Source organism: Monomorium pharaonis, chromosome 2, assembly GCF_013373865.1.
Source record: "Monomorium pharaonis isolate MP-MQ-018 chromosome 2, ASM1337386v2, whole genome shotgun sequence".
Classification (NCBI taxonomy): domain Eukaryota; kingdom Metazoa; phylum Arthropoda; class Insecta; order Hymenoptera; family Formicidae; genus Monomorium; species Monomorium pharaonis.
This window is the reverse complement of record NC_050468.1, coordinates 29823674-29844971: the sequence shown is the minus strand read 5'-3', so window position 1 is coordinate 29844971 and position 21298 is coordinate 29823674. Positions and strand designations below refer to the sequence as shown.

At 35.0% G+C, this 21298-nt stretch overlaps 1 protein-coding gene across 1 annotated transcript in view; it reads right to left on the bottom strand.

The window, feature by feature from the left end:
- The window catches only part of LOC105837892 (PH domain leucine-rich repeat-containing protein phosphatase 2), a 90564-nt gene that overhangs the window by 48749 nt on the left and 20517 nt on the right, over nucleotides 1–21298 (bottom strand). Inside the window, exons 3-4 of the mRNA XM_012683055.3 lie at nucleotides 12903–13056; nucleotides 5687–5821 (exon numbers count right to left, since the gene is read on the bottom strand). Of these exons, the coding sequence (XP_012538509.3) occupies nucleotides 5687–5821; nucleotides 12903–13056 (289 nt within the window). The remainder of the gene's footprint in view (nucleotides 1–5686; nucleotides 5822–12902; nucleotides 13057–21298) is intronic.

The window sequence follows — 21298 nt, the reverse complement described above, 5'->3', positions numbered from 1 at the left end:
CCATTGTTCTCGAATTGCGGTGCCAAGCGTTGGAAAATGGTCGAGGCTGGCAATACTTTGTTTCAGTTGTTAAGCGATACGGCGCACGCGGTTGGCATCGTTTCCCGATGAGACTGCCGCGCTGCTGTACAACTAATTTCCGTGCTGGTTCCAAAACTAAACGTCCCGAGAAGTTCTTGCTAGTAGCTCATTAAGTTAGATTCTAACAAGTTTAACGTATTTTGCTAACTTTACGTAGGACGAATAGAATGAACACTTAAAAAGACAAATTGAGCGGAGCGTTTAATTTTTATACAAAGCTGTATACGTTTTTAAATAATCTAATCTAATTGTCTATGAAATTTTTAATTTTTAATTTGAACATTTTTAATAGATAATGACTATTATATATAAAAAATAAGTATTTTTTAGAAAACTAAAAATATCAGAAAATTATAATGTTAGCAAGTATAAAAACATTTAAATGTTCAAGTATTTAAATGTCTACAGAATGTACGGTTATTATAATTAATTATAATTAAAGATCCAAGAATTTTATGTTAAATTATACTAAAAATTATACTTAAAAAACATTATAATAAAAAACAAGATTTAATAATAGCTATCCAATGTTGAGTAAAATAATGCCAATTAAATATCTGGTTAACGTCATAAAAAATAATTATATACTTTTCTAAATATTCAATAAGTATTACCATAAACATAATAATGTATGCAACCGTTTAGAAATACATATATTAAATACTTAGAAAAAGAAAAATATTTTTATATCGACTAAATATTTAATTAGCAGTTCTAAAAAACAATCTTTGGTAAACCTGTAAAATAGATTTAGTAATGATATTGTTTCATATGTTTAGCTTTTTTATAGATAGATATAACAACAAAATCACAATATATACATATAATATTAACAAAACCTTTGCTAATAATCATAAACATTTCGTTATAATTACATTATTTTGTTATATAGTTACCTTACGTTTAGTTAAAACTGTTTTACTAAAGCCTTTGATAAAAGAGATTCAACCAAATATCGCAATCATAACTAAATGGATCTCACAGATTTATTAAGGATTTTTTTTCAGTGTAATAGTTATCAAACTCTTTTTTTAGTGTGCTAAATATGAATATCTTTTGTACATCGAAAATTTTAAAATTTCTCATGTCCTAATAATAAAAAAGGTGTGTAAGACATATATATAAGAAAGATAATCGTTAAATCCATAACGTGGGGTTAACGACATCGAGGGGAGCGCTGTCTGCCTATATGTGCCCGAGAAATCGCCGAGTATTCGTTTCCGAATCGTAGGATTCCAGGCAATTCCTAATTGAAGCCGGCGGTATAGCCGCAGCTTAACCCAGCAAATGCCGGCGAGGCTGGTCAGTTTCTGGAATAGCCGCCATTCTACGTCCATGCTAGATTGTGGTTCCATTTGCAAGATACGTATCGAGCAGTGGGCAATTTCCTAACAGCGATGTATAGGGTGTATACAAAGTCCTCGTGCATTCTCGCGTAATTGGCGCCTATTGTGGTAAATTAAAACACTATTGGATCTTGAAAAATAAGATTATAATCCTTAAAATGTTGATCTTTTCTAGGCGTTCCTTAATAGATGTTCATATTGTCCGAGAAAGTTTAGTTGTTATTATTGAAGAATTTTTTGATAAAATTCAAAGTCCGCAAAGTGTTTCGCAAATAGAATCGTCAGGCGAAAAAAGTTATCGGTATCAGTTCAATATTGAGAAACGGTACGATAGGAAAACACTTTTGGACGCGTGACCGGGTACGCAGGTGCCGAGATCAGAATCGTTTCGTGCCAAGGACGATGCGGCTGTTCCGTCTCTCGTCACGTTTGCCGGATATGAATCTCCGGGCGATGACCGGGAAGTAACGTCCGGCAAGTCCGGCATAGTAGAAGGATCGTCCCGAGGAAGTTGTTCGCTGTTGATTCAGCACGGGGGTCCGCGATGGCGAACACCTGTTACCACCATCTCGCCTACCTCGAGTTTAATCAAGGCTCTAGCTCCCGTAGGAGTGCGGCCACGAGGGCGGCACTCTCTAACAACGGCACTGATGTGATGTAGCGGGACGGCTGGGGTTTAGCGCGTCGTTGGGCGCTTATGGGACATCGCTCGTTAAAATCGACTACCGGCTACCACCAGCGAGCGTCCGGTGATATTTGGGTCATTCTTGGGAAAACGCCATTTAACGCGCTGGTCGCTGCACCTGGATTCTTACCTGGGTGTAGCGCTTCGAATATTGAAATGAGATCCGTCAAAAAGTAGAATATGTAATATTTAGTATACTCTATATAAAAAGTTAATTTCTGATTATTCTTAGAACTAAAATATTTCTATATTATTACATCGTGCCCTTTCGTGCTCGAAGTACATCAGAAGATACGCGAAACTCCGAAACTCGAGGCGAAACATGCAGTTTATATTAGAATATTAAGTCTGAAATTATAATTACAAAGGAAGCTCTAGTTTGAAAGTTTTACATCACAAACTTCATATTTCAAGAAATGGCAAATTTTGTGAAAGAACTTGAAAGCAGACGGACAAAAAAATTTACAATGTCAAAGGAAAAGAAAATTTGAAATCTTTCTCTCTTTCTTTTTCTATCTCTTTCATACTAGATTGCTAATAATTTTTATTGTACAATAGATGGATGGTATCTTATCTGCCGCGAAAGCAATGATTGCTTCAATATCGAAGAAAAAGTAGTTTTTAGATCATATAGATGATTGAAACAATACAAAACCGTTCAAGTAGATCAATATTACAAAACAATATTATTTTCAAAAAGAAAGTGCGTATATAAATTTAAAAAAATGTTCCAGTAAATGTCAAGCTATAAAAAATAGAACAAAATTTATTTATTACTGGTTATTATTATTAGTGCAGAATTTTAGAAAAACATATATTTAGTATAGTGCTTGAAATCATATTATGTAATTAAAAATTTAGCAGTTTAAATCTCAAAATTGAATTATAATAAATTACAATAAATAGTTCGAACCGTTCGAACTAAAGACATGTTCGACCAGGGTAATGAAAATGCAAATTAAAAAATAATGCATTACTTATTAATTTTTTAATAAGTAATAATTTCTTTACTCATTAATTATTTAAAACAGTAATCCGAAATGGGAAAAATCGCATTGATTATTTAAAAAGTAATGCGTAATAAAAATATTGCATTAATTATTTCAACCGTAATGCGTAATGAAAAAAATCGCATTAATTATTTCAAAAGTAATGCGTAATGAAAAAAATTACATTGATTATTTCAAAAGCAATGCGTAATTAAGAACCTTCGTATTGGTTATAGAAAAAATATTCTTTAATGAAACTGTAATGCATTACAAAAAGTAATGCATTATTTAGAATCCTGGTTCGAACTGTTTGAACTTATTTCCATTTCGAAAATTCGAATTAATTATAATTTAAACCTAAATGATTCTGAACAAAATTAAAAGATGTTAGAAAAGTAAAGAAATATACTCCTCTTTTCTAATGCACACTGCATTTCCAATCTTCACTGAATTTTAGACATGACATTATAAACCAATATCTTTCAAACTATCAAAATTTAAACAAAGTATTTATTTGCTTTTTACTTTGAACTATGCGAACAGCTCAAATATATAAAATATGCTTAAATTTTTGGTCTGTTCATTTGTAAGTCCTAATAATTAAATTCAAAATTTCGGACAAAAATTCCGGTTAGGAAATACGCGTGATGAAAGTTTTAATACGACAAGGCATCACTAATGACGTGATGTATGCTTACGGCTCGGCGCTGTCGATTCACCGTTAAATAATTCTATTATTTTCAATGTTACATATGAATATACCGACGTGAAATATCGATCGTTTAGCTTGAATGACGCGCGTCAATCGTGCGTAAAATCGCGGAGTCGAAATTCCGCGAACGTTTTCAGCCGGACGAAATCTCGTCGTTGTTTCCAGAGTAACGAAGGGTTGTTGGTCATCTTGTCGTTGACTTCGCGCACCGTGCACATTTTATGGCTTAGAAAAAGCCGAATGTGTCCGGGTGTTTCGTAAGGGAGACGATTCAATTCCCGTCACGTTCGACCGTGCCGTGTCTGTTGTCCGACTTCGTTGTCATTTGGCAGAAATATCTGAGTCTACGGATTTTTATGGATTGTGCAAATTATTATAAAATATTACATTATTTCAAATTTTTGACAACATATAATTCAATTTTTGTCCTGCATAAAAGTGTATACTGGAAATTTTGTAGGAAATAATAACTCTTTATTTAAACGCGAATTTCTCAGCCAATTAAACGGGCTTGTTAAACAAGTTTATTAAGCGAGTGTGAATAGAGTATATTCTGTTTATAAAATGCACACGTGATTCAATTTTTATCTTATATACAAAAATATAATCGAACTTTTTTTGAGACAGTAACTCAATATTTCAACGCGGTGTTTATTTCACAGCCAATTAAACGGGTTCGTTAAAGAGATTATTAAGCGAGCCAGAGAGTATACAGCACATTATATTTATAAAAAATTATTCAATACTTAACGGAAAAAAAGTTGCAGTTAGTTACAGCAGCAGGAATTTCTGTGCGGGAGCTGAAACATCCTTTAGCTATATACAACGGAAATTTAGCCAGTACACACAGATTCTTGCTGCTGCAACTAATCTTTTTTTCTCCGTGTCCATTTATTTCAATTGATATATTTTTTTTATCCGTACTGTAAATACAGTTCTTGTAACGCGAGCAACGCCATTTTTCTTTCGCGCGATAGCGACGCGCCGTATCTGAATGTTCGGCGACGTAATTGCACGTCAGGACGATAAATCCTTTTGGCCGAAGAAATTCTTGATCCACGGCACGCATCCTGCCCGGTGACAGGATCGTTCCAACAGAAGGATAAGGGACGGACATAGATAAATCATGATGTTTCGGGCGTCGGGTTGGGATGCAAGATGGGGGATGAGAAAATATCTATGGGGTTGATCTCGTAATATTTTTCTTCTCGGCTAGCTTTGTCTCTTCCACTCGTCGCGAATTGTCGCTAGATTCGATTATTTGCATAAATGCAGCTTTGATGGTTTTATGATTTGATACATCAACATGTGTTAATTTAAATTAAATTTAAAAATAGGTGTCACTCTACTCATCTTGTAGAAACTAACCTTTTCTATCGCTTAGTATGTTTAGCATTTTTTTAATGTACTTTTATTTTTTCTTTCGTTTCTCAATTGATTTTTAGAATTAATTTAAAGATTAAAAAAAACTTCAATTTGAATATACAAACCTACAACTAGCGCAACAATTAAAGTTATATCTTTGTTTCTGGCAACAACATCTAAAAAATATAAATTTTTATTTTGTTTTTATTTTATTTTATTTTACTATAAATTTTTTATTTAAGTGTTAATTCACAAACTATTTTAATTTAAAAAACAGTTTTCTTACATTAAATTAAATTTCAACAAATTCTTTTTAAAATTTTACGATTTATAAGGGAAAAAAGATAGATATTGGATCGGATAATTCCTAATGTCTTTGACAGACGCTTAGGGGTTGTTTCCCCACGGTAAGTATTTGTTTCCTGCCCAAACAGGCCGCACGCTTCCTTTGGTTTTGAATTTTTTTTATCTCGAAGGTTGGCTAAATTCACGAATAAAAAATACTTACCCGGATAAAGAAAGAGCCTGGATCCGATGACGGCCAAAGGTCGTCGTTTCCACTGAGGAAAGACCAACCCCTTTAATACCAAAGTGTAACCGCAACGACTGTATCCTCCCAGATCTGGCAGTGGCGATGTGGGTCCTGGCAAAAGGAGAAAAAGATAAACTGGTGAATAATTACAGCTTTAATCAACGCGTGAATAAATCCAGGTGCCACTATTTTAGGGGGTGACACATGTAAAACCTTTTGAGATCAAAGAATTAGAGTCCTGATATGATTATATTAATTTTTTGATACAAAGAGCACATTTATTTAAAAAACGATCAAATCATTAAATTTAAAATTTATATCATAAATTTTATTATCAAAATTTATTATTTGTATTGTAAATGTTTTATTTATTTGCATTGAATTGTCTAAATATTTATATTTTCTCTAAGTTTAAAAAACTGTCCTGTTACATTTAATATTTTTCTCTTAGAAGAAAAAATTTTTCAAAAGGATAAAATGGCATAAAAAAATATAAAAAAATTATTTTAACAAATTATATGCGCGCACGCACACGCAACACACAATTATTCTTATAACATTAAAAAATTAATTTAATTAATATAACTACGTTAAATTAAATATGTTAAAATAATTACACAATGCTAAAATAAAATTGTTAAACGTAAATTTTTGTTATAAAATATTTCTTTCTCTCTCTTTATTATTTTTGAAAGTTTGCTGATTCTATTCAAAACTGCTCTATATACTATAATATATGGAATTTTTCATTGCATATGCGACGGCAAACGGCGTCCTGCGAAATTGAGTTACGTTCACAAACAGAAATGCAAATTCCCAGAGAGTTTTGCAGACCATATGCGACATGCGAATCAAAATGTTATTTTTTCGACTCATTGTGTAGCAATATAAACCTTTAAACGTTTTGGAGATGTAAAACCACCACAGCTAACTGTAAAAAGTATCCCACGTTATATTGCGCTCATAGCTTTTACACATTTTTCAACGGCAATTTTTTAACATGTTTGATCATACAAATGGTACTTTGGTTATCTTAGCATATCTCAAACTAACATTGTTACAATTTCTCGCAAGAGCAAAGCTAACTTTAAGTTTATTATATCTATTAAATATATAGAAGATGCATGCAAATGTTATGAAATTCCTAATGTACCTATTTTTTTTTTAAACACTTTATATAGAATTTATACAGGATTTATTCAGGTAAAGCAATTAAAGAGTAACAAATTATTATCTCTGAGAAATTCCAGTTTTAGTTTACATTTGTGTTTTAAGATCGATTGTGTTTGATACGTTCTATTTATAAAAATTGAAAAGGTATTCAAAATTCACATATAAAATAATATTAGGTACTATTAGGTATAGATTCGGCTGTAATTGGCGTTTCTTTATTTATTTGTATGATTACACTTAAATAGTCTGTTTCAAATTATTGTATAAAATATCTCATAAACTATTAATATTTTTCGATAAATTGATCTGAATGCTTTTATATGAGAATAATTAGAAAAATCATGTTATGTAAAAACATATAATTACATTTCAAAAATGGCAACCTTTATAATATAATTTTATAAAATAAAAAATTAATTTTATCATTATTTGTCCTCCTTTCCCTCTTAGACAATATAACTTTTTATCTGACACGGTTGCTATAACATGTATATATTGTTTCAGAGACAATATTAATTTTATAGTTTGTACGCTTTAAATGCCCAACTCTGTATATACGTATAATATAACATGTTTTACAAATACATAGAAAAATCCTTCGATTAAATAATGCCTCAAATTTCTTATAACATTATATACACCATTATATAAACACATTTAGAAATCAATATACGGAGTAACGGAGCAAATGTAAACGTGTAAGAAATAAGAATAATGTCTCCATTATATAGAAAAAAGCCCTTGTTACCCGGGCAGTGCATGCTATTTCCTTGCGGATGTGTAAATATCAAACTATGTTGCTCTCGGCGAGAAATGCTTGCGAGCTTTGTTTCGCCATCTCCGCTATAAAATCCAATAAATCGTGCGCGGTTATTAAAGCCAACGTGCGTGAGCTTTATTGCAACTAGAAAATGCTACGGTACGTACAATATTCAGCAATTTTAAAGAGAAAACGATTTATTATGCGAGTACGGATTTTGCTATTTTATTAAATAAAAGAAAGGCATGGCCGATGCTTTGGGGTTAGAATGACCAATCACATTCCGGATTAAAGAAAAAATTAAAACAATATTGTATCTTCGTTGTTAAATCTGGTTTAATCTCGGTTGTTAAATCTTGGGTGGAAAATTTTCATTAAAATTAAAATTGAAATTTGATTACTATTATCTGATGCTTTTTTCTATTTTACAATACCTTTTTGCAAAGGAACATCATTTCATTTAAGATATTAAATCCCTTTGCAAAACAATGTGCGTTTTAATATTTTAATATTTAATGTTCCCTTATTTTCCGAGACAACTTCGAAGGTTTAGCTGAACGAGGTCTTTCTCCATAAAATGAGTTATATTTGCTATTTAACGCTCAATACCTGGGCTGTGTTCCCGCGGGCGAAAGTTGCCGCGGGAAATTACAAGCGGGAGCATGGGGAACACGATAATCGGCGTTTAACGTTTCGGCTTAGCTAAGCAGGCGCGCGGTCGCTTGCCAGGGTGACGGCGGTGGCGCGAGCGTGCACTTCCGCCACTTCCGGCCAGGAAACTCTCAGTCGTTAGCGGTTATTATGGTTAAATATGCTGGCGCCGGGGGCGTCGGTGTGCCGCCTGCTAGATAAATTTGCTGTTTTAACGCCCAGCCCTACCTGCATCAACGCTGTGCGCGACCTCACACTGTAATCCCGCCCCAAATTCTGCGCCATGAAACGCCAAACGGCACGTGAACGCGCGATACCACCGGATTTAAAATCTTGGCAGCATAAAATGGAAGAATTTATATTAAACTAGAAAATTATGTTCAGCTAGATAAACAAGTGCGAGAAACGCTAGAACGATGCTGATACCCTTTGATCTCTGGAGTATTAACGGCAATCCAGGTCTCCAGGTGGCAAAACAAGACTTTCAAAGATGTATCATTCTGCCGTTGAAATGTCATTAAATTAATTTTGCCAAATAATTTGTCGTTAAGATACCATTTTTAATTGACATTTTTTGACCTTAAAAAATAACAAACTTTCTACGTCTCTCCGAATTTTTTGTATCTCTCAATTCAATGTATAAAATGCAATAGTATATGAAAATCATCCATTCGGACGTTCGAAAAATAGAAGAAAAAAATTCGGAGGAAAACGCTGGAAATTTATCTATGTCCCGTAAAACTGGATAAACAAAAACAAAATGTAAAAATATACGTGTGTAAACGGATTTTTGTATATACATTCGAATGCATAAACGTTGGGTTTAATAATACTTATAATATTTTAATCATTAAAAATTCGCGCCGAGCTTGAGATCCCGTACGTACGCTGTGGCAGCCTCGAGTATCGGTTTCGTTATCCGTTCCGTCGCTCGTGCATTTTCACACGCTCGCGTATCCTTGCCTGAGTTATCGGTTACCTGGATTCTGCATATTTCGATGAAATAAACAACGGGCTCCCGTTGTAAAATAAAAAAAAACACGACGGGAAACACACGCGTATCCACACGCCGGTTTTCAAACGTTCCGGAACCGTGTAGCGCGGAAAGTGTTTACGATTGCCAGGTTTTTTCCGGTGTATCGGTCCAACGAAAAAAAAAAAAAAAAAAAAAAACAGAGTGCGAACGTCTCTCAGACCGGAATATCAATCACCGGGGGTGTCCAATACCTATCTCGTCGGGTCTAGGGGGCCTTCGCGAAACGCCGCCATTTTACCGCGGCAAAAAAACCACCCCGCCGGAGCGTGCACGACAGTAAACAGAAGTCGTGGAAGTACGAGGGGTAATTTTCGAGTTTCGTTCGTGAACAGCGACTAGGAAGAAGACGGACAAGTAGCTCTCTTTACGGAGTGGCACGAAAGTTTTGCTCCTCCCCCGACCTCCTCTTTCTCCCTCTCTCTCTCTCTCTCTCGGATTATATTTGTACGATGAGCTCACGCATACCGTAGAAGTGCGCTGTAAGAGCGAATCGTAGATAAATTGCCTTTACATCTCCCCGTTAAAACCGTAATTACCGCGGACGTTAAAGGCAATCGCCCGTTGACGAGTTTTGCGCCGGCAAGAAAAGAAGGTAAGGGGAAAAAAAAAAAAATAAACGCGAGAAGGCGCGTGAAAATAAATGCCGTCGCAGCCCTGCGACGATGACAGCGTCGTCGACGATGCACGCGCGCGCAACACACTTTAACTTAATTAACTCGGCTAAATTGCGCCACGTAAGTTACGTAATGCGCTTCGAGTTTATATCGCCGGCGACTGAGCGCGCGGCGCACAGAAGCGCCCTGAAATTGCTCATTAATAGCGGCAATAACGTTATAATTAGCGGAGCACGCGCGCGAACTCGCCCGCCCATCTCTCTCTCTCTCTCTCTCTCTCTCTCTCTCTTTCCCTCTAAAACGGAGATCGCTCGCGAAAGTACCTACTTAAGGCTTTCGTGTCGACAAAACGGCAAACTCCCCCGTTCGTACACACAAGGCGCTTTACTTTAAATGGAACAAGCGTTTCCTAGGGCGATCGCAGTCGGAGTGTCCAAGTCGCGCCGAGTGACCCGTAAACAGAAGGGAAAGAAGGGAAAAAGTAGAATGCGGCTACTGCGAAAGTTTTGCTTTCGTAATAGCTGTAATGTGATACTATAAGGGGGGCGCGATTATCATACGGTGAGAGCCAGTAGAGCGTGGCTATGTACTGTCCATCGAACCCATTTCTTCTTTCTTTACCTTGGAAAGAAATCACAAAGAGATATGTACTTTTATAATCTCGTGAGCAACTCTTTCTCGTTGCGCTCTCTTTTTTTTTTTACAGAACTTACGGTGCCACACTGAGGAAAAAAAGTGCGACGTTTGCGACTATAATTGCATATTAAAATAATTATAGTTATTATTTTTATAGTAATAATTATCATAATAATGGTAATAATAACCATGTGCTTATAGTAGATGTTTATAATCTTTTTTTTGTGATATAACTTACTGCATTATTCATTAAAATCTTTATTTTGTTTATGGCAACCATATCGTAAGTCGTATAAACTATAATTTATATTGTTGAATAACCATGGAAATATGGTTGAATTAAAAAATGACTATAAATGATATCATGGTCACTCTAACTAATTTTTTCTTTCAGTGCAACGTGTTCAATACACAAAAATATATTCATAATTATCCAAAGTATGGGTCCTCGCATCTCGCCAGACATACGCTCGATCCTTCATCTCGCTAAATTGCTCCGGGTCCTCGTAATCAATAGGCACACGCCACTTACAATTAGTCAAACCGCGCGTCTGGCTAATTAATCATCACGCCTCGGCGCATGAAGGTTAAGACGACGGGAATTAGACGGGCGCGATTCTCGCAAAAGTTGTTCGCGAGTGCTGGATGACGGGGAGAGACAGGCGAGATGACGAAGTGCTCAACTAACGCAATTAGCTTGCAGAAGGTGCACGTCGGCCCACCGAGAATGTAGTCGAGATGTAACGAAATCCGACGCGCTTTGTAATTATCAGAGTTGGGATTTACGTGTAATAAAAGTATGGTACGTGTAATAAAAGTACTATATAGATAAACGTATGGGTGCATTCTATACATAAACCTAATATGAAAAATACACCTTGCACTCTCCAAAAGTATCATTGCATCAGAGCAAAGTGCTTTTAGATATAATTGAGCTTTATTTATTTATTTAAACAATTGTTTATTTATTTAAACTAACAACAAACGAAGGATTAATTGCTGATTGATTACACAGATCTGCAAAATGTTATTTTCTTCTATTTTGAGGAGAGGGAGGGGAAGAAAAGTTGTTTTCCAGGATTTTTGATGCCTTGAATTTAAATTCATAAATGCAATCGTATTACTGCAGTATTATCAGTAAAAATGTTAATTATCAGTAAAAATGTTAATTATCAGTAAAAATGTTAATCGTGTATTCGATATGCGGCAATAAAAGATTATATTTTTTAATAAAAAATTATTGATTTTATTAGAATAAATTACAATTGTTTGCTGTAATAAAATAATTTTTCACCAAAATGTAAATGTTAAATGTAAATAATTTTTTTACAAAATATAATATTTTATTCTCATATATCAAATTCAGTGTTGCTATTTTTAGATACTATTTGCAATGGTATTCCGCACTCTTCGGGACAATCGTTTTTGACACTGTGCGATTACATTTATCGCAAAAAATAAAGAGCGCTAGAGATTCGAGGACATCAATGATAAAAGATTCGATATTTTCATATTAAAGTGCAACATTCAAGCATTAATTTAAACCCTTTTCGAAATCTCTCGCAAATAAAATTCGTTAGCTATAAATTGTCAAAAATATAAAAAAGATGTGTTTTTGAAACATTAATTTCTCTAAAATCATTTTTCTAAAAAATTTGACATGATACTACATTTTCATTTATTAGATACGTATTCATCACATCAAAAAATTATGGACAACTATTCTTCTTTTCCAATAACAAAAATAAGACCTATGTTATTTTTTTAGATTAAGGAGTATTTTATGATATTCGAGCATTAAAATGTTAAAAAATTTTCAAAAAATAAATTAAAATAATTTTTAAAGATTTATTTCAAATAGTAGTTTTTGAGAAAAGTTTACAGCTAGTCACTCACAAACTATATTTAGATAATCCCGTGTCTGTAAATTACGTGGTATGGTAATATTAGACTGCATGAGAGGTTATCATCTAAACGTAATCTATGATTGACTAGCTTTAAGACTTTCTCACAAATTACTGTTTAAAATAAATATTTATAAATTATTATTTTATTTAATTTTTCGAGAACTTTATTACTTTAATATTTAAATTTGCAAATTTTGAAACATTCTTATAGTTTATAAAACAATCCAAAGTATTTAAACTTTCATCTCAAAGTTGAATAATATAACAGAATAAATAATAGAATAAAGAATGTCAGTGTTTTAATAACATCTTAAAGTTAAAATTGTTTAAAATAAATTATTTGATAAAAAATAAATATATAAGTATACAATAAAACGAGAATCAAAGAATATATTCTATCATAATTCATACTAACCTACGTGAAAGCCGATGAGATGTCTGAGTTCTGGATCAACTCCCAGACGAGCGCGCCGGGACATATCCTGGTAGCCAAGCCTTTGAAGAAATTGATCCTGAATCTCCAGCGGCTTCTCTTGGGACGCCAACCTCCTACCTGGCTCACCACCATACTAGAATATAAATTTATGGAATGTTTATTTTAACAACAAACAAGAAGCAGCACGATGAACATCATTGTATTCAGGAAAGAATAAAATTCGTACAAAAAGAAAGAGAGAGAGAGAGAGAGAGAGAGAGAGAGAGAGAGAGAGAGAGAGAGAGAGAAAGCGCGCAAAATATTAAAAAAGAAAAGAGGATACAAAAAAGTATGCAACTTTAGGTAAAATTTATAAAAGAAGATCAAGCTAATTAAATACATATATATAGGTATATATATAAACATATTTTTATTATATTAATTTTATTTTGGTTTTTAATGATTATAATTGATGAAAAACTTTCATTAAATTTCTAATTTAATATTAGAATGGCAACTATTTCATAATTTTTTAATATTTTATATCTAAAAGTCTTGATAAATTTTTTAGATCAAAGTTATTTTCTTAGAAAACAAAAGTCATTATTTTTGCTAATTAAGAAAATATTTTAACTAAGTTTGTTTGGATCTCGTGTTCTTATCGTACTAACTCAAGTGTTTTATATGGTCGTTTCTTTTATCAATAAAATACCACGTTGTTAAAAATTATGGCAAAAATTTAACCTTAAAATTAATTATTAAGACAATTAATTTTTTTAAAGATTATTATTTAACAGTGACATTCAAAGAATGTAATATAAGCATTAGAATGTAATATAAGAAACGAAAATAGATAATATAAAACGTAGTCTGTAAGTAATTAATTCGCTGTAAATCTTTTGTTAATTACAAATTAAATTAACAGACTATTATTATTAATTAAAGGATTATGAGAAAAATAAAAAATATAGAAAGTTAATTTAAGTATATTTAGTTTTAATTTAGATGCATTAGATTCAATTTGGAATAAAGAGTTTATGTCGGATTTAATTCTCGAACAACATAACTACTGCACAAAGTTAAAGTGATTTAAATTTAACTAATTTATTGTTGTAAACTGTCTTAAGTTAAATTTATTTTCAAGACAGTTGCTGATTAATTTGTTTTTAATAATTTAAATTTTTTTCTTGTCTTTAACTTCTTCTTAATCGCAAATTAAACATATATTAATTAAAAATGTTGAAAAGTTTTTGGAGGTTTTCTCTACGAAAATTAATTTTTAACTTTTTACAATACGGAGCTAAATTACATGTTATTTTACATAATATTTTCTCTCTTCTTTTAAATATAATGAATAATTATAAACATTTTGTATAAGATACATGCACAAAAAGAACGATTTTGCTAAAATATTAAAAGCTATAAATACAGATCTAAAAATTTTGTTAAATTATCATGACATTTACGTAGAACGTTGATTGTTAAAATGTCAAAATTTTTTACAGCGTTGCTTATTATAATTTTGATAGTTCAATCAATTTAGATTTGAGACTGTAATCTTTATTTTTATGGAAAATATAAATTTTCGAAAGGTATATACCCCCTACTAAACACAAAAGGGTTGAAAAATAATTTCATATACTTATGTATGTTAAAAAAGTGTATGCACTAAAATCACATATTCAATTGTTGATGTTAAAACTTATAAAATGTTTTCGTAAACATGCTTCTCTCTCGACTGCGCTCACTTGCATCGTCTTGAATTCGTTATCCCGTTTCGTCGATGTCGTAAAATACTCATGCGGAAAGTCTTCATTCTATTTTGAACGTCGGTACGTTTTGAGAATTTCCGACAGCTTCCAAGTTTCAGATCGGCCGTCGAGAGCGACGGATTCTCCCTGGAAAACTCGTCTGCCGGATCGTCGAGCAGGGCTTTCAACGTCACGTCAATCGCGAACTTTCTCGGAAAAAGTCGTACTTTGGTCAAACACCCCCTTTTAGGTAGCAATCGGCCGAACTTCGGCAACTGCGATCTTCGCGTAGAAGTTGCCGCTTCGCTAAATCGTTTTGCCGTCATGACTTACTCACAGCAAATTCTGTCCCTCTTTTGATAATACTTCAGTTTTACTAGAAGTAGAATATAGCATATCCTTTCAAAAATTATATGTAATAAAACCACGCTTCTCCCAACAAATCCCATGATTTTTTTATATTTATGCGTAAATCGAGTTTTGAAAATAAATTGAAGCTTATATGTAATATTATATAAATTAAAAAATAAAGAGATTTACATATTAAAATTTGAATTTTAAAGTGAATAACTTTATTTTAATTTATTTAATGTTTAACGTCTATTTACATGTAAAATCTCTTTAATTAGTTAAATATTATATCTGTTACTAATACAGATGCAATCTTCAATTCCTATAAAAAATAAGAAAGTTATAAAATAAATCATTTAATAAGTTTTTTTTTCTTTATAAGACTTATTCTTAATCTTTCATTGAATAGTAATTATTATATAATATAATATCTAATATAATGCTTTATTCAATTGGTGATAACGAACTTGATTTGAGTGATTTCGCATGTGCTAGAATTCTTCAAAAATCATACTTATATTAAAACAAAAACTGCCATTCAAAACGCATTAGAGTCATCTATCCGAACGCACTGTGTATAGTCGTCCGATAATTCCATAATCTGGGAAACGGTTTTAATTTTGTGAGATAAAACGGCACGTAGCACTTCGCGAGCAAGGGGAGACATTAGTCGTGACATATGCGCCATAAAAAATTGTAATTCCGGAAAGTGGCCTGTAAATAATAACCCGGTTAGCCACAGGGGTAAAGAGATTAATCATGCTGCGCAATAAATAGCAAGCGAATGCGACCGCTTGTATATATCATCGCCGGCGCATCGGATTTTCTAATTTTTGGCCAGGGTAATTCCAGATAATCTCGGCAATTTTGATGCAAGCTTATGGAGCTTTTAGAATAATGACATTATTTTAAACATTGTTTCTCCGTAATGTTGTCACGGATTTTAGTGCTTTCTGTTTTTAACGTTCTATATTTTTTGTTACTTATAAAGTTCATGTGACAGCAATGTAATTACAGCAAAATGTGTCGATATACAGTACCAATATATGTAATATTGACATACACATCGCTCAATGTTACATTGGTGATTTTTATAGCAATTTCTTTATTTAAATTTTGCGATTATTAGGCCAATGCACAAAATTTATTATATTTATAAAATAAAAGTGAAAACAAAGTTTTTCAACAAAATCGAAATAAAATTGTTGCTTCAGTACATACTTTCTTTTTCATTTGGAGAGAAATTTTCTAATCCCTTTTTTAAAGAAGAGTTTAACTGCATTTGAAATTAAACTTAATGAAAAACATTAATTTTTTTATTGAAAATAAATTAAAAAAAATTTATTTTTATCGTAATATTTACATATGCATCTGTGTATATACTGTTAGCGCGTTTTACGGAAATGGCAGGAAGTTCCAAATAACGTATTGCACACGTAATAGGTATTAGTGAATATTTTAATGATTTCAACTCTAGCGTGGTTACAATAGAACGAGGAGTTCACATACATAAGGTGGATGGTAAGAATGCGTGTCCTTCCGTAAAAACTGTAACGCCACCTGCTAAGACAGCCAGCGCCTCCGTAGATAGTTCCGGCTAGTCACAGGAACGTACCCGACAATGCTCCAATACTCCCCCTCGAGACTAAGACTAGCCTTCGCCGCAAGTTCAAATCCTTGACAAGCCTAGGATGCTGATGCATTTTCGAAGCTTGTGCGCTGGTACGGATTTTGTTAATATATCCGATACCATTTCGGAGGAGGAAACGTGCTCGATTGTAAGTTCCCCTCGGTTCAGTGCTTCCCGCACATAATGATGCCTTACATCTATGTGCTTCGTTCGACTATGGAATATGGGATTCTCGGCAAGTTTCCGAGCTCCGTTGTTATCACAAAAAACCTTGATTTCTGCCAATGTATTGAAACCAAGTTCCAGGAGGAAATGCCGCAGGTAGGTGGCTTGCTTTGCGGCTTCGGTGAGAGCCATGTACTCCGCTTCGGTGGATGACAGTGCCACTGTCTTCTGTTTACGAGATTCCCAAGCAATTGGACATCCGCTTAGGATGAAGGCGTATCCGGTATATGATCTTCTGTCAGACGTACAGTTTGCCCAGTCTGCGTCGACGTATCCCTCTACTGTTTTTTCGTTTTTTCTGTAAATGAGTCCAATGTCGGCCGTGCCTTTCAAATACCGAAGTACGCGTTTGGCGGCGGTCCAGTGAGTCGAGTTATATCGTGTGTTGTATTGGCTTAAGTAACTGACCGCGTAGGAGATGTCCGGTCTCGTGCACGTGGCCAGATATAACAATGAACCAATCAGTTCTTGATACGGGATATTTTCCAAATCAGTAACTTCATCCGTGCTCGCCTCCAATTTTGAGTTTGGATCTAATGGCGATGTCACCGGATTCGCGTCTGTCATTCCGAATCGTTTCAAGATATCTTGAATGTATCCGGTTTGTTTCATAGTTATACTTTCTTTGTCTTGAATAAATTCGATTCCCAAACAGTACTTTATGTGTCCTAGATCCTTTATTTCAAATCTTCTTAGTAGGAAGTGTTTCAACCTTTTAATCTCGGCTGTATCTCGGGAAGCTATTAAGATATCGTCCACGTAGATTGCGATTAGTAGTAACTGTCCCTTCTGCTCCTTGTAAAATATGCATGGATCTGATAATGATCTTCTTGCGCCGAATTCCTGTAGTGTTTTACACAATCGTTCGTGCCAGCAACGTCCAGCTTGACGTAGTCCATAAATCGCTTTGTTCAGAAGACAAACTTTATCTCCGGACTCCAGATCGCGAAGCATTTCCGATGCCTTGCTGCCTAATTGACTTGGCTTAGACTCGTTTTGTATAATGATGTCTAAGCCTCGTTGTATGTGTTTGGGCACTTCCATGTAAATTTTTTCATTTAAAGTCCCGTTTAGGTAAGCCGTGGTGACGTCGATCTGTTCCACAATCAGGTCTCGTTTTACTGCGAGGGCCATCATTGTACGTATAGATTCCATACGTGCTACAGGTGCGAAAGTGTCGATGTAGTCTATCCCAGGTCGTTGTGCGAAGCCTCTCGCGACTACGCGAGCCTTTCTTCGTTCTAGAGTTCCGTCCTGTGCGTACTTGTTACGTAGCACGATTCTACTTCCAATGATAGTTTCATCTTGTGGTCGTGAAACGAGTTGCCAAGTATTATGTTCGAGTAAAGATTTTAATTCTTGAGCGATTGCGTCTTGCCATTCCTTTGCATTCGGTCCGTGTATCGCCTCTTGGATCGGTATTTCTGCGTGATAAGCCGTTTCTTCTAATGTTTCCGCCTGCCTCGCGTGTTGATATTGTTTTTTCGGTCTCCCCCTCAATCCGGTACGTATTATGCGAGGTCGACCTCGACCTCTCGTTGATTCGTTTCGGTTTTCCTCGTCTTCGCGACTGTCGTCCGTGTCGTCGTTGCTGTTCCCTGGTGTGTCTATTGCTCGTTCATCGGCTAGTATTTCATTGTGTTCGTTTTCGTTGACGTCTGGATTTTCCTTCCTTTCCTTGTTAGTAGGCGTGTTAAAATAAAGTTCCACTTCCTGATTTTTAAAATCTATGGTTTGTGTTGATAATGGGTATTCGGTTTTCTCTTTCGATGTGGATTGCACGTTCATGAATTTAACGTCTCTAGCGATTTCTACCTTTCTATCTTCCGGGAGCCATATCCGATATCCTTTAGACACCTCCGAGTAACCGACGAATATTCCTTTTCTGGATCTAGCTTCAAATTTATCCTTTTGTGATTTCCTTTTCAAAGTCATAACTTCCCGTCCGAATTCTTTGAAGTGGCTTACGTCTGGAATCTGTCCTTTCCATTTTTCGTAAGCAGTCCTTCCATTATGACAGCTAGTTGGGCTTCTATTTAGTATGTAATTTGCCGTATTTAAGGCTTCTGCCCAAAATTGACCGGGTAGGGATGATTGTATCATGAGACAGCGTGCTGTATCAAGGAGTGTTCTGTTTTTCCTTTCGGCGATGCCGTTTTGCTCTGGCGTATGAGTGACGGTTAACCTTCGTCCAATTCCGTTCTCCTTCAGGAATCGATCAAATTTATCACTTAAGAATTCCTTGCCATTGTCGGATTGTAGAAATTTTATGCGTTTGCCGATTTGATTTTCGACGAGTGCCTTATATTCCTTGAAGGCTTGAAATGCTTCGCCTTTATGTTTCAGGAAACGAACTTCGCACCATCTTGAGGCATCATCGATGAATGTAATGAAATATTTGGATTTCCCAACGGACTCAGTTCTCATTGGACCACATATGTCTGAATGAATAATCTCAAGTATTTCTGATTTTCTCGTAGATTTCCTTGGAAATGGCGATTTTGTCATTTTTCCACTCGCGCATATTTCGCAACACGTGTCTGTTTGATGATCCTTAATCGTCATGCCCTGTACGGCGTTTTCTCGATGGCATTTCAGAAGATCTCGGTAATTTAAGTGTCCCATCTTTCGATGCCAAATTTCCGCCGAAGAGATTTCCGTGTCAGTTTCGCTGTTCCATTCTGCGTTAGCACTGTTCTCGATAGCGGTGGTGCGCAAATAATATAACCCGCCGTCAGATCGGTCAGCTCTTAATACTTCCTTCCAGTCTCTATCAACTATGGTTGCTACATCAGACTCGAAAACAACACTGAATCCTTTGTCGCATATCTTGCCTACGGACATTAAATTAGTTCGCAGTTCAGGGACGTACAAAGTATCTATGAGACTTACGTGCTTTGTCTTGCCGTCCAAATCAGTATTTAATAATACGGTTCCTCTACCCTTGACTTCAGTGCATGATTTGTCAGCAAGGTTTACCTTTCCAGACGTGGACTGATTTAAATTCACGAATCCTATATCATCACCACACATGTGCGCTGTACAACCGCTGTCAATGCACCATGTTCCTGCGTTGTTGTAGATGTTCTCGTCATTCGCTGCGTTTGCCGCGAGTGAATTCGTTGTTGCACATAAGCTTAAGTCTTCTGCTGCTTTGACGTCGTCCGTGTTCTTTGTTCGCTCGGTGCATTCCACTGCTTTGTGTCCTATTTTACGACATCGATGGCACTTGTATTTGAATGTTTCCTTTTTGTCAACTTCTTGTGCTTCGTGTGTCCCCTTTCGGTACTTATTATTTCTGTCGAATACATTGCGTTTCTTACTTGAGTGTTTCTTAGCAAACATTGCGTCCGTGTTGTTTTCTCGTTTCTCATGTTTCCTTGCGTCGCTTTCTTCGACGATTTTTGTACGAAGACTGTCTGGGGAGGGTAGTGTATCGCGTGATTCAATAGCACATCGAAAATTTTCGAAGGAAGAAGGCAGGCTATGCAGCAACATAACTGAGAGTAGATCGACGTTAATATCGACATCCATTTCGTTCAATTTATCGACGGTGTCAAAGAATTTTTGTATGTACTCACGTACGTCGTCGCCCTCTTGCATGCGATGATAAGTTAGTTGTTTTATTAGGGTGGCCTTCCTCGCAGGTCCGGACGATTGGTAGATCGATAATAGTTTCAACCATAATTCGCGTGACGTCTTACATTCCTTTATCTGCTTAAGCTGTGATGGGTGAATTGAAAGTATTATGTCCGCTTTGGCTTTATCATCCTCGATCGTCCATTTTCTTACCTCTTCCGCGTTATTTTGCGTTACCTCTGGTTTCGGTTTTTGCCCGCTTACGTATGCCCACGCTTCGTTTTTCGTCAGTAGCGCTTGCATCTGTATTTTCCACGTGTCATAATTTTCCTTATTTAGTAATTCGATTCTGACCGTGTTCGATGAAGCCATATTGGTAGATATTCACGTTCGAGGTATTTCTAGATCCTTCTCGACTCTAACCTCGAATTGGACTTCCGTGTGCGTTTGGCGTTAGCTTCTTAATTTCCACAACGTTCCTGGGCCCATAACCTGTTAGCGCGTTTTACGGAAATGGCAGGAAGTTCCAAATAACGTATTGCACACGTAATAGGTATTAGTGAATATTTTAATGATTTCAACTCTAGCGTGGTTACAATAGAACGAGGTGTTCACATACATAAGGTGGATGGTAAGAATGCGTGTCCTTCCGTAAAAACTGTAACGCCACCTGCTAAGACAGCCAGCGCCTCCGTAGATAGTTCCGGCTAGTCACAGGAACGTACCCGACAATGCTCCAATATATACAGTATGTACATACATAAAAGTACATATGTAATAAAGTGTTGGTATTAAAAAAATACTTTTTTACTGAAAATACGTGACTTTGATAACCATTATAAATAATACAGATATAGTGT